Genomic DNA, 12,726 nt, shown 5'->3' with positions numbered 1-12,726 from the left:
GTGCCTTGTGTTGTTTTATCAGTAAATACTGATATTTGGCCACCTTTCGTTAGTTTTGAGTCTTTTAATCAGAACTACCTGCTGATTTACTTCTTTGTTAAATGATTAAACACAGCTGTTTGTTTTAGAGTTAATTGGATATTAAAATAACATTTCTACTTTGCACACCACCGAAATCAACCCAACGTCACTCTTGGTCGTTTGTCCGTTCGTTTCCCACCCGTCCCTGAACGTATCACCTGCATCTGTGACTGTCACCTGACGCCGACCAAACACACCTATTCTGCGTTTTTTTTGTTTTGTTTTTTTTAACCCTTCTGCGTTTCACCCTCCTCGGCTCCTGTAGCCGCGGCTCTGAAGGCCACTGTTTACTGTCGTTACGTTCAACGGCGGCTCCGCACCAAACCCCATTCAAAAAAACACCGATTTAACGGTCTAACCCTCCGGCAAGTTCTCCTCTGTTGTCAACTGGAAGCATCACGCCCTGCCTAACACGGCTCCCCTCGGCCTCCTTCATCACCTCCTTCATCATCATCACCTCCTCCTCCTCCTCTCACCTCCAGTGTGGCGGCGGGCTCCGGGAACAGGTCCTCCCCGTCCTCCAGCTCGTGGAAGTCGGTGTGCTCCGGTGGAGGGTCCCTGGCTGTGTCCGCCATGGTCGCGTCGTTCCTGCGGCTGATTGTGACGACAGCTAACGAACGGCTAGCTAACGGACACACACGCAAACACGCGCGCGCACTCGCACACACCGACAAACAGCGAGAGGAAACAGCCAACTGACAGAGCGCGAGGAGGGAGGAGCGGGGGAGTCAGGAGGTTTTCCCAGCGGTGTCATGTGACCAACAGGAGTCCTGGTGGGAGCCAGAGGAGAACCCGAAGAGGTCTCACTCTGCCGCGTTTTCCCGGCACCGCCGGTTTGACCCGAGGACACCTTTACGTCCTTCACGTAAATTACTATCATTATTTTTTATTTTTTTAGAAAAATAAAAATGAATTCGTTTTGAATCATTTTTAAATAATAATATTTCCGTTTTTTTTAATAATAGGAAAACAAAAACAATAATTACATTTAAAATATATACATACAAAATAATTAACTTAATAATATGTTCTACAGAACAATTCAAAGATAATTAAATTAAGGGAAAAATGATGTGTCCTTCATAGTGACTATGAAGAGTAGTCACTGTACTTTTGACTCCTCTGATACCTGCACTGAAAACTTCCTCCAGCACTGGTGTATTATTCTGACCGGGGTAATATTCCCGTGTTCAATAAACAAGTGTTGATTTTGAAGACGAACTCCTTTCTCATAGACGATCTTTGTGTCGTTGCGGTCGGACGATATTCAGCGACGTACTGCGTTCCGTGCTAACGGCTAATCACTGGCGGCAACCGGGTTCAAACAACAGTTAATGTCGCTAAAAATTGTTATTATTGCGGCGGTTTTACGCGCCGACAGTCAGCGCCGTCCCTGCTAGCGAGCTGCTAGCTGCTAAGCTAACCCGCGGTGTTTCCGGCGGCTCATCAAACCGAACCGGCTTTAACTTGTAGTTCTCTCTCCGCGCTGATGTTAGCATGGCTGCTAGCGGGGAGACGGCTAGCATCGTGCCAGGACTCGGGTCTCTGAGCCGGCAGGAGGAGGAGGACCAGGAAGAGGAGGACCAGGGGCTAACGTTAGCCAATACGACGGTGGAAGGTAACAGCACGTCACCTGAAGAAGTGTTTACTAGCTGTTCTCTCCTTGTACACTAGCTGTTCTCTGCGTGTTTACTAGCTGTTCTCTGCTTGTTTACTAGCTGTTCTCTGCGTGTTTACTAGCTGTTCTCTGCGTGTTTACTAGCTGTTCTCTGCTTGTTTACTAGCTGTTCTCTGCTTGTTTACTAGCTGTTCTCTCCTTGTACACTAGCTGTTCTCTGCTTGTACACTAGCTGTTCTCTCCTCCTCCTGTTTACTGGTCTCCTTCTCCTGTTTACTGGTCTCCTCTCCTGTTTACTGGTCTCCCTCCCCAGACCTGCTGCCGCAGGTTCAGGCCATGCAGATGGACGCCGTGACCTCGGACTCGAGCATCAACACGGAGGCGGACTGGGAGAGTCAGGTGGCGGCCATGTTGGACTACGGCTCCAGCCTGAAGGAGCAGCACAAGGAGCTGATGAAGAAGCAGGAGGAGGAGGAGCAGGCACAGGAGAGACGCAAACTACAAGCACAGAAGAAGAAGGAGGAGGCCACCCGGCAGCACCAGGTCGGTCAGACAGACAGACAGACAGACAGACAGACAGACAGACAGACAGACAGACAGACAGACAGGTAGGTAGGTAGACAGACAGCCTGTCTAACAGCAGCACTGTGACCATCTCCAGGCTCTTCTGGACAAACTGGCGTCTCTGCGAGTGAAACTGCAGCTGAACAACTCGAAAGACACAAGGAAGAACTTCTTAGCCAAGAAACAGGAAATGACCTCAGAGAAGAACCGAGCCGAGGAGGAGAGGAACCGGTAAGGAGGGGGGGGGTATACTTAATTAGACCAGAAAGATAAATGTTATTGAGTCAGCTGGAGGAGATTATCACCCGACTCCTCCTCCTCCTGTACTTCAGTTCCTGCAGCTCCTTGCTCCTCACACACATTCCAATATTTCTTTTTATAAAATAATCCTCCTCCTCTCCCTGCTCCTACTTCTTCTCCTCCTCCTCCTCCTCCTCCTTCCTCCTCCAGGCTGGACAAGGAGCTGGAGGAGAGCGACAGGAAGCTGGTGGCCCTGACGGAGGAGCAGAGCGAGGAGCAGCGGCGGTGGCAGGAGGAGCTGGAGGAGCTGCGGCGAGAGATGGAGCAGGTGAGGAAGGAGGCGCAGGAGGCGGCGCTGCAGGCCTTACAGGACGAGATTGCCGCCCTGGAGCAGCAGAGAGACGTCGCCATGACGCACATCGATGCCTGGCTGAGAGAGGTACGCACCCCGCCTTCACCCGACACCATAACATCACATGACCTGAACTAGGGATGCAAACAATTAATCCATTATCGATTAATTGTCGATAAGAAATTACTCGATTAAAATAAATTAATTGCAATTATTTGCGTTTTGAACCCGTAATTCCCCGCCAGTCCACGTGAGGGCGCGCTTGACGCCAGGCGTACTTGACGCACATGCGCAAACACAAGCGAAGCAGGGCTCTGACGACAACAACAAGACGAGCAGGGTTTCCCACACATTGAAGAGACTATGGCGCACCATAGGCCGCCATAGTCTCAATGTTTGCCCAAAATTATTTTGATTCCGCTTCCGCAGCGCTTATTATAAGGGGAAATCCTCGGCTGGTTTGGCTCATCAACGTTGTGTTTCCCCCGTCGCCATGGCAAGGCGTCCCCCGCCGACGGCGAGTTCAAGCGACAACTCTCTGTGGAACTCTCTGTTGACGTCACTGTCAATCATCTCTATTCTACATTGTGATTGGTACTCACTTCACTCGCATGGCAGAAAGTTAGTTATTTCATCTCCGTCCCGCCCACATCACATCGCCTGTCCCGACCACATTCCTAGAACACATTCACATTCATTGACAGCTGTCGCTCAGAGATGGGCGAGTGGAGACGTATGTGAACGAGGCTTCAGTCTAAACCAAAACACCAAGGACGGCTGAGGAATAGTCACCCACTTATATTATTATTAATAATAATAATAGTCATGATAAACTAATAGTTTAAAGGCTCAGCACTGTGTTTTAGTCATTTTTGTTTTCATATTTTCTTGAATGCTTAAACTCCTCAACCCCATTTAATATGTCAACATCTGGATCAGAACCAGCAGTTTGGAAGAAATTGGTCAGGAAACGATATGTCATATTTTGGTTCTCAAAATTCCCCAAATTGATGCAATAAAATGAAATTATTCAAAATATGATTTGCGTTTTTCTTTATATCATAAGATAGCATTGGATGTTAAGTACACAGTAGATAGAACCTTCAGAGGGAAATTCAGCTTCTCAGAAGAATTGCCGCTTATCAATTAATCGATCATCGATCGATAAGATGAAACAACTATCGATTAATGAATTATTCGATAATTTGCATCCCTAACCTGAACGCTGCCCCCCCCCCCCTCAGGTGAGTCAGTACCTGAACAGCCTCAGGGCGGAGTTCCCGCAGCAGTTCAACCACGAGAGGCAGAAGTGGGAGAAGGAGGTGGTTCAGGTCCGGAGGAGCCAGGCCGAGCTCCAGAGCCGCTTCCAGGAGGTCCTGCAGCAGGTCCAGCAGGGCCGAGAGCTGGACTCCCTCCCCAGGATTAAGGCCCCGACTCTGCCCCCGGTCCCCATGGTGAGGAAGGATCATGATATTATACATACATATATATATGTATATATACACATACAGTGATGCCACTAACGCGCTACTTAGTAACGCGTTCCTGTAGTCGGACTACTTTTTTCAGTAACAAGTAGTCTAACACGCTACTATTGCCAAACCAGTAGTCAGATTAAAGTTACTTATCCAAATACACGGCACGTTACTATTTCTGTCAGTAAAAAATAAAGATCTGCTTTCTTCGTGCGTCTCGGGGGGGTGACGTATGTTAGCCGACACCTTCACGGACGGTCGCGTGTAGTCGGCTATACCGGCAGAAACGTAAACAATGGAGGGGGAGAGATACGCATTCATCAGCTGGAAATACAAGCATTATTTCCACTTCATCTCAGCAAAAGATGGCAACATAAAGCTCGTTGTACACTCGTTGTGTTAACAACAAAGTGTTGTCTACTTTCAAGAATACGTCAAACTGGAAAAAACCTGTAGAGTCACAGCATGGCACGACCACATTAAAAGAGCAGGTCCCGCCCGATGACGGTGAAAAGGTGTGAATAAACAAGACGAGTTCTCGATTTCACGGAGCTCCTGCTAACTCAGTCTGTGCTGAAATGCGAGCGGAGTCTCTCTTGAGTGTTTAGTGGAGAAATGTCTCGCTGCTTGCTGGCCCCGCCCCCTCCCTTCGTCATCACGCCGCTCATACTTTAGGACTGTGCTCATTTGTTTCATAAAACCAATCCTTGCTGCTCTAATGCCGGTTCAATATTCATAAAATGTTCATTCATGATGTTACTGCCATTACAATATGCAAACAATTATTTAAGTTAAGTGAAATCAAGAAAGACTGTCTTTATTTGTTTTATATCAAAACATGTATTTTCTATCAGGACATAGTTTTCAAGTGCAACTTAAAATGGATACATTGTTGATGTTACTGTTAAAAAAGCACATCAATAAAGTGAGTATTGGCAAAATCGGTAGTCGGCAGCTGTTGAATGTAACTAATAAAGTAACTTGTAATCTAACAGTTACTTTTTAAATCAAGTAGTCAGTAACTTAACTAAGTTACTTTTTAAAGGAGTAGTCGGATTACTTTTTCAAAGTAACTGTGGCAACACTACACATATTACTGTGATGTCTGAGGGACTTCCCTGTAGTCGTAGAAGGAATGTTTGGAACGTTATCGATCTTCTAACTGTTGCTGCTCCAGCTCCGTGTGTTTGCCGTTAGAAACATCCAGACTTCTAGAAGGATCTCAGGGTTTGACATCTTCACCGTGTTTCTGCGTCTGCAGGCCGAGCTGAGGTTCAGTCAGCTGATGCAGTCCCTGGTCCGGCCCCCCTTCATGCCCCCCGCTCCTCCGGTCCCAATGAACCGGCCCCCCCAGAGGCTCCCACGCTACTACCAGCAGCCGTACCCGCCCCCACACCACCCCCAGCACCTGCTCCGCCACCAGCACCACCCGCCGCCCCCCCACCAGTTCCCTCAGCCCCCCCTCCAGCACCACCACCTGCCTCCGTTCCAGCCCCACATCAGAGGGCCTCCTCCCCCCAGTCTCTCCCCGGCTCCTTCCCCGCCTCCCCCCCCTGCCACCGCTGCCACCGACAAACTGGACAAGTTCCTGGAGAAGCTGGGGACCCGTTTCCCACAATGCAACAAGGCCCAGCTGACGTCGCTGCTGCAGCAGGTCAAGAGCTCCCGCGGCACGCTGGCCGGCATGTCCATGGAGGAGGTCATCGAGCAGGTCGGCTTCAAGCTGGCCCAGAACGAGAGGTCGGCCCCGGGGCCCATCAGCCGGCCCGCCCCCCCGGGCCCCATCCAGAGGCCGCTGACGCCACAGCAGCAGCAGCGAGCGGCGGCCGGCGGCGGTCAGCCCGGCGGGGTCCGTAAACTCTGCCTGATGTGTCAGAACCACGTGGAGCCGGACAGCCGCTACCCGCTCAGCTGCTCCCACACCATCCACAGGGACTGCATCCGGGTCTGGCTGCAGTCCAGCAAGAACAACTCCTGCCCCTTCTGCTCCGGGAAGTGACCTCCAGACCAGGACCAGGATCCAAACCCGCCAAAGAGGACTCTCCTGGAACATAGCGTGAAGATCAGAGTGCTGCTTTTCTTTTTTCTAATATTTGGTTTGTTTAACATTAAATGATTCTCTCGTTCATCAGCGTCTCATTTCAAAATAAAATACATTAATAGACAACAATATACCACCAAAATATTCTCACTAACATATATAGAAACTAGAAAATGTATTTCTGAAGAAACTGGAATGAGATGTTATTGTCCTCTAAACAACCAACATGATGTTTGGAGACAGCTTTTTACAGAAGGACCACAAATGAAAGGAAAACTTAGGCTGGGTGAACCCTGCCTGAAACTTCCGGGAAATTTGGATTTCGCTCGGCAGTTTAGGCTGGACACCCTCAGGCTTACTTTCGCTGTTACATTGCCAGAATCTTTGGCTCCAATCAGAAACGGCCATTCTCTCCTGGCACGCTATTGGCCGGTGACGTGACGATGACGAAACATAAGCGACGTGAAGCAGCAGTTGTTGTCCGGAAAGTTGCTCTGATTGGTTGTAGGACTATCCAATTGCGTACGGAGTCATTTGAACGATGCCCATTGATCCCGCCTCTTGAGCAGTAGAAACAAAGCGCAGCTTCCCCGGACTAATGTTCAATCTTAAAAGATTGACCTTAGTATGGTGAAAACCAGACTAAGGAAAACTAATTCCACTAACAGATCCACAGAAATATAATCACCAACTATTTTCATCATCTGTTCATCATCAAAAGGCATTTTTCATAAAGAAATGTCAGAAAATGCTGTTTTCAGTCCCTCAGATATGGAGGTCTTCTTTCCTCTGTTCTATCATAGATGTCATCACATACAACACACATTTCAAGACCTTTAGTCTAAATCCAAGACCTTCTCAAACCTTGAAAACACCACACTAAAAGTCAAGGTGTTTTCAAGGATTTCCAGCACCGTACCAGCCCTGCATGATGATGATGATGATGATGATGAAGCTGGTTCAGTGTGAAGCTCTCTTCTCTACAAACACTCGTCACCATAAAGACTTTAAGGAGAAAACAAGCATGGCCTCTCCAGCTGCTCTCCCAGTGGACGTCCCAGTCAGCCTTAATGGGAGCGCTGGGCGCTCGATGGGCGAGGTTAAAGGAGCCGTCGCAGCCCAATAAATATCAACACACACACACACACACATGCTGCTTCCTGTTTACGGTCTGAACGTCCATCTTCCCTCTAACAAACGCTCGCTCTCCCTCAGTGTAAAGGTCTCTCGGCCCATTTTACAGGCGGCGGTGCCAATAAGAGCCGCTCGCCTCCAGTAAAGCTGCTGTAATGAGGAGAGGGGGGGGGGGGGGGAGGGGGGGGAGTTTCCTGTCTGGAGAAAACATTCAGAAAAATGAATTCAATCAATTCTGCTAATTGGCCACGTTGGTTTCACACTATTAGCATTATGATCGTTATGATTATTATCTTATTATTATTATTATAAAGGGACGTCCAGGCATCAGGTTTTGTGGTTTAAAGTTCTGTTTTGCTGTATTTAATAAGCAATATCCACGTTTCTATGGTAACGGGTTTACTTCGTCGTCCGTGTGTCGGATCAGATCCTGAACGCTGCGTCCCGTTAAAGATGGTCTGCATGGGTTTAAAACTACTTTGCTGTGGTTCAGGTTGGCGGTCTGGACCCCTGTGGTGGACCCCCGTGTGGACCCCGTGGTGGACCCCATGTGGACCCTGTGTGGACCCCGTGGTGGACCCCATGTGGACTCCGTGTGGACCCCGTGGTGGACTCCATGTGGACCCCGTGGTGGACCCCGTGGTGGACCCCGTGGTGGACCCCGTGGGTCCGGTGTTTGTCTGCCGTGTCGGCGGTGGATCTGGTGACGGCTCTAATGTCGGTGTGATTTACTGACCGCTGGACAAACAAGCATCATTACCGCGGCCTGTAAACGCAGGGCCGGACGAGCGCTGCCAAAGTGGGGTCTGGGGACCTTCAGGGGCCCCCAAGGGGCCCCATGGGACCCCTCAGCAAAATGAGAGGGTTTTATTTGACTATTATTTCATCGAGCAGAAAACAGACGGAGTGAGAATGAGCGATCAGAGGTTTGAAACTCGGCCGTCGTCTCCTGAACAACAGCCATCTTTACGTCCATTTAAAGGAAACGACTCGGCGGCTCCGCCTTCAGAAAGAAAAACATTTAATTAAAAAAAACCTGAATATTTCAATTTATTAAAATGTGTTCTTTTAAATTTGATGCTCGATCTATTCTATCTGCATTTTTCTCTCTCATATCGACACAAAAACAAGGTGATTTTACTTAATTTGAGAAAGTAAAGTTTTTCGATGCGATTCTTTGATTATTATTTATTAATAATATTTGATTATTTGATATTCTTCTGGTGATGTGATGTCAGATCAACGTCATTCACAAAACCAGAAAAAAGGTTGAAGCAACTTCAAATATCAACAACCAGAAACCGTCTCCAGAAACGCAACGTAAAAAGGAAACGTAAAAACCGAAACGTAACAACGTAACTAGAAAACAACGTAACTAGAAAACAACGTAACTAGATAACAACGTAACTAGAAAACAACGTAACTAGATAACAACGTAACTAGAAAACAACGTAACTAGATAACAACGTAACTAGAAAACAACGTAACTAGATAACAATCGGCCGTAGCTGACTTTCTTAAATGTTACACAACAAACAGGTCAACATCCACGTCTCACACTAACATTGGTCTGCTGGGTGAAAGTCCTGTGTTCATCCAGCAGCCAAACATTTTTTTTATTAGAATTAGATGGGAAATGTGCGTAATTAAACCTGTAAATGCTGGAAATGTATTATTCTGCGTCTTTAACAGATGTTAAAGAATGAGATGCAGATTATTCAATCGTTAAAAACAAGTCGAACTTTAACCAGATTCCATGTGAAAGACCTAAATGTTTGTTGCTGCTGTTCCGTTTATTAAAGAAAAAGCCTCCTGCTTCCACACAAACTTCAACTTTTAACAAATGGGGGGAAGAAAAAAAGGAAAATCAATCATCTGTGAGTTTAACGCATCGAGAAATGGAGGGAAACCGAGCCCACTGTCAATTACAGAGGCGAATTAAAGACGACGGCGGTGTACTGCAGTTATTCATGATGCGTGCGGCCAGCACGGTGGTCCTCCGGTGTGGCGGTCCTCCGGTAGGCGGCCCTCCGGTGTGGCGGTCCTCCGGTGCGGCGGGACGGACCGTCTGAAGGCCAAACGAACACTTTAACAAGGCGCCGCTGCTGTTTTCATGCTCCGAATCAACAAATCGACTCCGTGACGGAGCTAAATGCCAAACGGCTGCTGCTGTTTGTTTCTGCTGCAGCGGCTTAAGAGCTGCAATGCTGCCACCCGCTGGCGCTGCAGGGGAACTGCAGCACACCAGCATCCTGACCCACCAAACTGAGTCACTGTCAGCTTTGTATTTTATACATATATTGTATTTTAATTTGCTTTTTTGTGAAACAGATTAAAGTTACCGACAAATATTAAATAAAATAATACAAAATATTAGGTTAAATCTTCCAGGAAAGGGATTGATTTGCAAAAGTAAAAGAAAATCTGCTCCATGAAAACATTCTGATTAAGTTGCAGCAATTTAATTCATTTTATTTAACATGATTTTAATTAATAAATAATTTTTACTTTTATATTATATGATTTGATTTGTTTGTCAATTGTGATTTTTAATAAAACGTACAGAGTTTAATCTCCGGGAGGAAAATAAACTGACTTTTTTTCCTCACGACGACAAACAGTTTTGTCTTTCTCTTTGAGTTCATCAGTTTATTGATCGTAATCTGCCAATAATCCTGTGGAGTTATATATCTGAGCTCCACTAACGAGCTCTACGGCCTCATTAGAAACAACAGATCTGATCAAACCTGCTCATGTAATCAATCATGTTATTAAATGATAAATTATCGTTTTGTCACTTTCTTCTCAGAAATATGAACTCAGATTATTTAGTTTAAAGCTTTTAATGCAACAGGAGTTATTTATTTGTGATGATTCCATAACCACTTTCATTTAAACATATCTCGATGAGCCGACTCCCTTTAATTTGCTGTAATTTACAGTTTTATTATGTTGTGCTCTTCTTATGAACGTCTGATGTTTTTATTTGTTTGATTTTCACCTTGAGTGTTTAGAAAGGCGGCCATAAATAAAATGATAATTATTATTTTGATCATGATTAATGCTTAATTAGTTGTGAACACGTTAAACTGTAAACGACACGTGTCTTTGGATCAGACCCACTTTCTGTGTTCGTGTTTTGCAGACGATGGTTTGGATAATTCTTTTCTTTTCTACCCACACATTATTTTACTGCTTTGTTATTATTGGTCTGTGTGTTTTCTGTGAGACTAAAACAGTGACTCAGTTTTAACGATCGTTCTTACGAGCTAGCTGGTCACCACGATCACGTCAAACCGCGGGTTCAAACCGAGACTGAGAAGAAGTTTGGTCGTACGGGAACGTCCGTGTGTACGACGTTGTTGTTGAGGACGAGTCCAGCCGCGTTCTTAAAGGTCGAGGAGATGATTCTGTTCAGAAATCCTCACAACGTCCCGATGGCCATGAATACGTTCAACGCTCCGACATAAACAGATCTGTGATCTGTGGCCGTGGCAGGACTGTAAAAACCCCGTCCAATCAGAAACGTCGGGCCGGAGAGAATGATTGGACGTCCTACCTGTCTGTCAATACTTCCTGATTGGACCAATCCCGAGCACTGGTTTGGTGTTCTGGGGCTTTGAAGAAGAAGGGGGCGGGGCGTTGGGGCCGGATTCAGTCCCGTTTCTAGTCATTTACATTTGGTCCGTTTGTGGAAAAAGAAAGAAACCGCAACACATCGATGAAGCCTCTGAACCCAGAGAGACGTTGTGATGGAGGACGGCGAGTCGGCAGAACTAACCCGTTTAATGCAAACGTGTGTTCTGATGTAAGCGGGCGTCGGCCCCAACGCCTGCGTGGAAGACGAATGGTGTTTGGAATGCGGCCGCACGCCGTCCAATTACCTTTTTCTTAAAGGTTGTTTTTATTAGCATCCATCATCGCTGCTGTTCCATCAATTAATGCCGTTGACGGGGGGAGGAAGTGTCACCCTCCCTCCCCTCCTCCTCCCCCCTTCACAGGCAGAAGAACCTGCTCTCCTTGTTGGCATTAAAGGCCTGTCATCCCAGACTGCCGCGGGGCCCCGCCCCCCCCGCCCCCCGGCCCAGCGGTGTCAATTAAATGTGATTGACTGAGTAAAAGGAGCTCACAAATAAGCCCAAACAACCGACACAAAAATCTATACGGACTCGTCCGCCGGCCCGCTGTCAGGCCGGCCGCTCGTCTCCTCCGTTTCCGTGGCGTGTGCCGCGGACGTCCGCCGCCAGACAACCGCCTGTGTGTGTGTGTGTACATGTGTGTGTGTGTGTGTGTGTGTGTGTATGTGTGTGTGTGTGTGTGTGTGTGTGCCCCCCCCCCCAAACACCAAACAGCCCCTCCATCCACGCAGCCCACCAATTAGCGTGTGGAGCCTGGCCGGCGCTGCAGAGCCGAGGCCCCTGGGTATCGACTCAAACTGTTGTCCAATAAATGAGGTCTAATTTATCAGTTTAACTCCCCCCCCCCCCCCCCCCCCCCAGGAAAAAAGAAAACAAACAGCTCCTGTTTTTCGTTACATGACCAGCGTTCCTGAGGAAGCCTTGTTTTGCTAATTGTGAGCGTGGAGCTCGTGTTTCATGGGTGGCGGTGATGGAGGGACGCCGTCACGGCGAGCCCATTAGTCCCCGTGGGGAGGCGGCCCGGCGTGGGAACCATCAAAGGCCAATTTGCTACCCAAACACCATAAATCTGCCCCGTTAAGTGACGTTCTGATGCAGCCGAATAAATCCAACGCTCCGGTATGAACCGACCGTTAAATTACCAGAGGGGGGGGTCTAGGACCTGCAGAGGGCCTCCTGACAGGGCCGGAGGAGGTCTACATGAGAGGAGAGACAGCCAAGACCTGGTCCTGGTCCACAAAACTTCAGTTTTCAACTTTGTTATCAATCAAGTCTAATAACCGACTTCCTGGTTGGTCTGGAGGACTACACCAGGAGGTCTGGAGGACTACACCAGATGGTCTGGAGGACTACACCAGGAGGACTACATCAGGAGGTCTGGAGGACTACACCAGGTCTGGAGGACTACATCAGGAGGTCTGGAGGATTACACCAGGAGGTCTGGAGGACTACACCAGGTCTGGAGGACTACACCAGGTCTGGAGGACTACACCAGGAGGTCTGGAGGACTACATCAGGAGGTCTGGAGGACTACACCAGGTCTGGAGGACTACACCAGGAGGTCTGGAGGACTACACCAGGTC

At 47.8% G+C, this 12,726-nt stretch overlaps 2 protein-coding genes across 2 annotated transcripts in view; one reads left to right on the top strand and one right to left on the bottom strand.

Annotated features, from left to right (window-relative positions):
- The window catches only part of snx2 (sorting nexin 2), a 27,534-nt gene extending 26,714 nt beyond the window's left edge, over positions 1 to 820 (bottom strand). The window contains exon 1 of the mRNA XM_084025241.1: positions 558 to 820. Within this exon, the coding sequence (XP_083881367.1) occupies positions 558 to 656 (99 nt within the window). The 5' untranslated portion in view covers positions 657 to 820. The remainder of the gene's footprint in view (positions 1 to 557) is intronic.
- rnf214 (ring finger protein 214) overlaps positions 1 to 6,456 on the top strand; it is an 8,242-nt gene extending 1,786 nt beyond the window's left edge. Inside the window, exons 2-7 of the mRNA XM_084025238.1 lie at positions 1,578 to 1,699; positions 2,013 to 2,242; positions 2,361 to 2,494; positions 2,714 to 2,942; positions 4,100 to 4,309; positions 5,592 to 6,456. Coding sequence (XP_083881364.1) covers positions 1,579 to 1,699; positions 2,013 to 2,242; positions 2,361 to 2,494; positions 2,714 to 2,942; positions 4,100 to 4,309; positions 5,592 to 6,329 — 1,662 coding nt within the window. The 5' untranslated portion in view covers position 1,578 and the 3' untranslated portion in view covers positions 6,330 to 6,456. The remainder of the gene's footprint in view (positions 1 to 1,577; positions 1,700 to 2,012; positions 2,243 to 2,360; positions 2,495 to 2,713; positions 2,943 to 4,099; positions 4,310 to 5,591) is intronic.
- The last annotated feature ends 6,270 nt before the right edge of the window (positions 6,457 to 12,726 follow it).

The sequence above is a fragment of the Eutrigla gurnardus genome, assembly GCF_963514095.1.
Source record: "Eutrigla gurnardus genome assembly, chromosome: 13".
Classification (NCBI taxonomy): Eukaryota; Metazoa; Chordata; class Actinopteri; order Perciformes; family Triglidae; genus Eutrigla; species Eutrigla gurnardus.
This window is presented reverse-complemented; position numbering and strand designations above follow the sequence as displayed.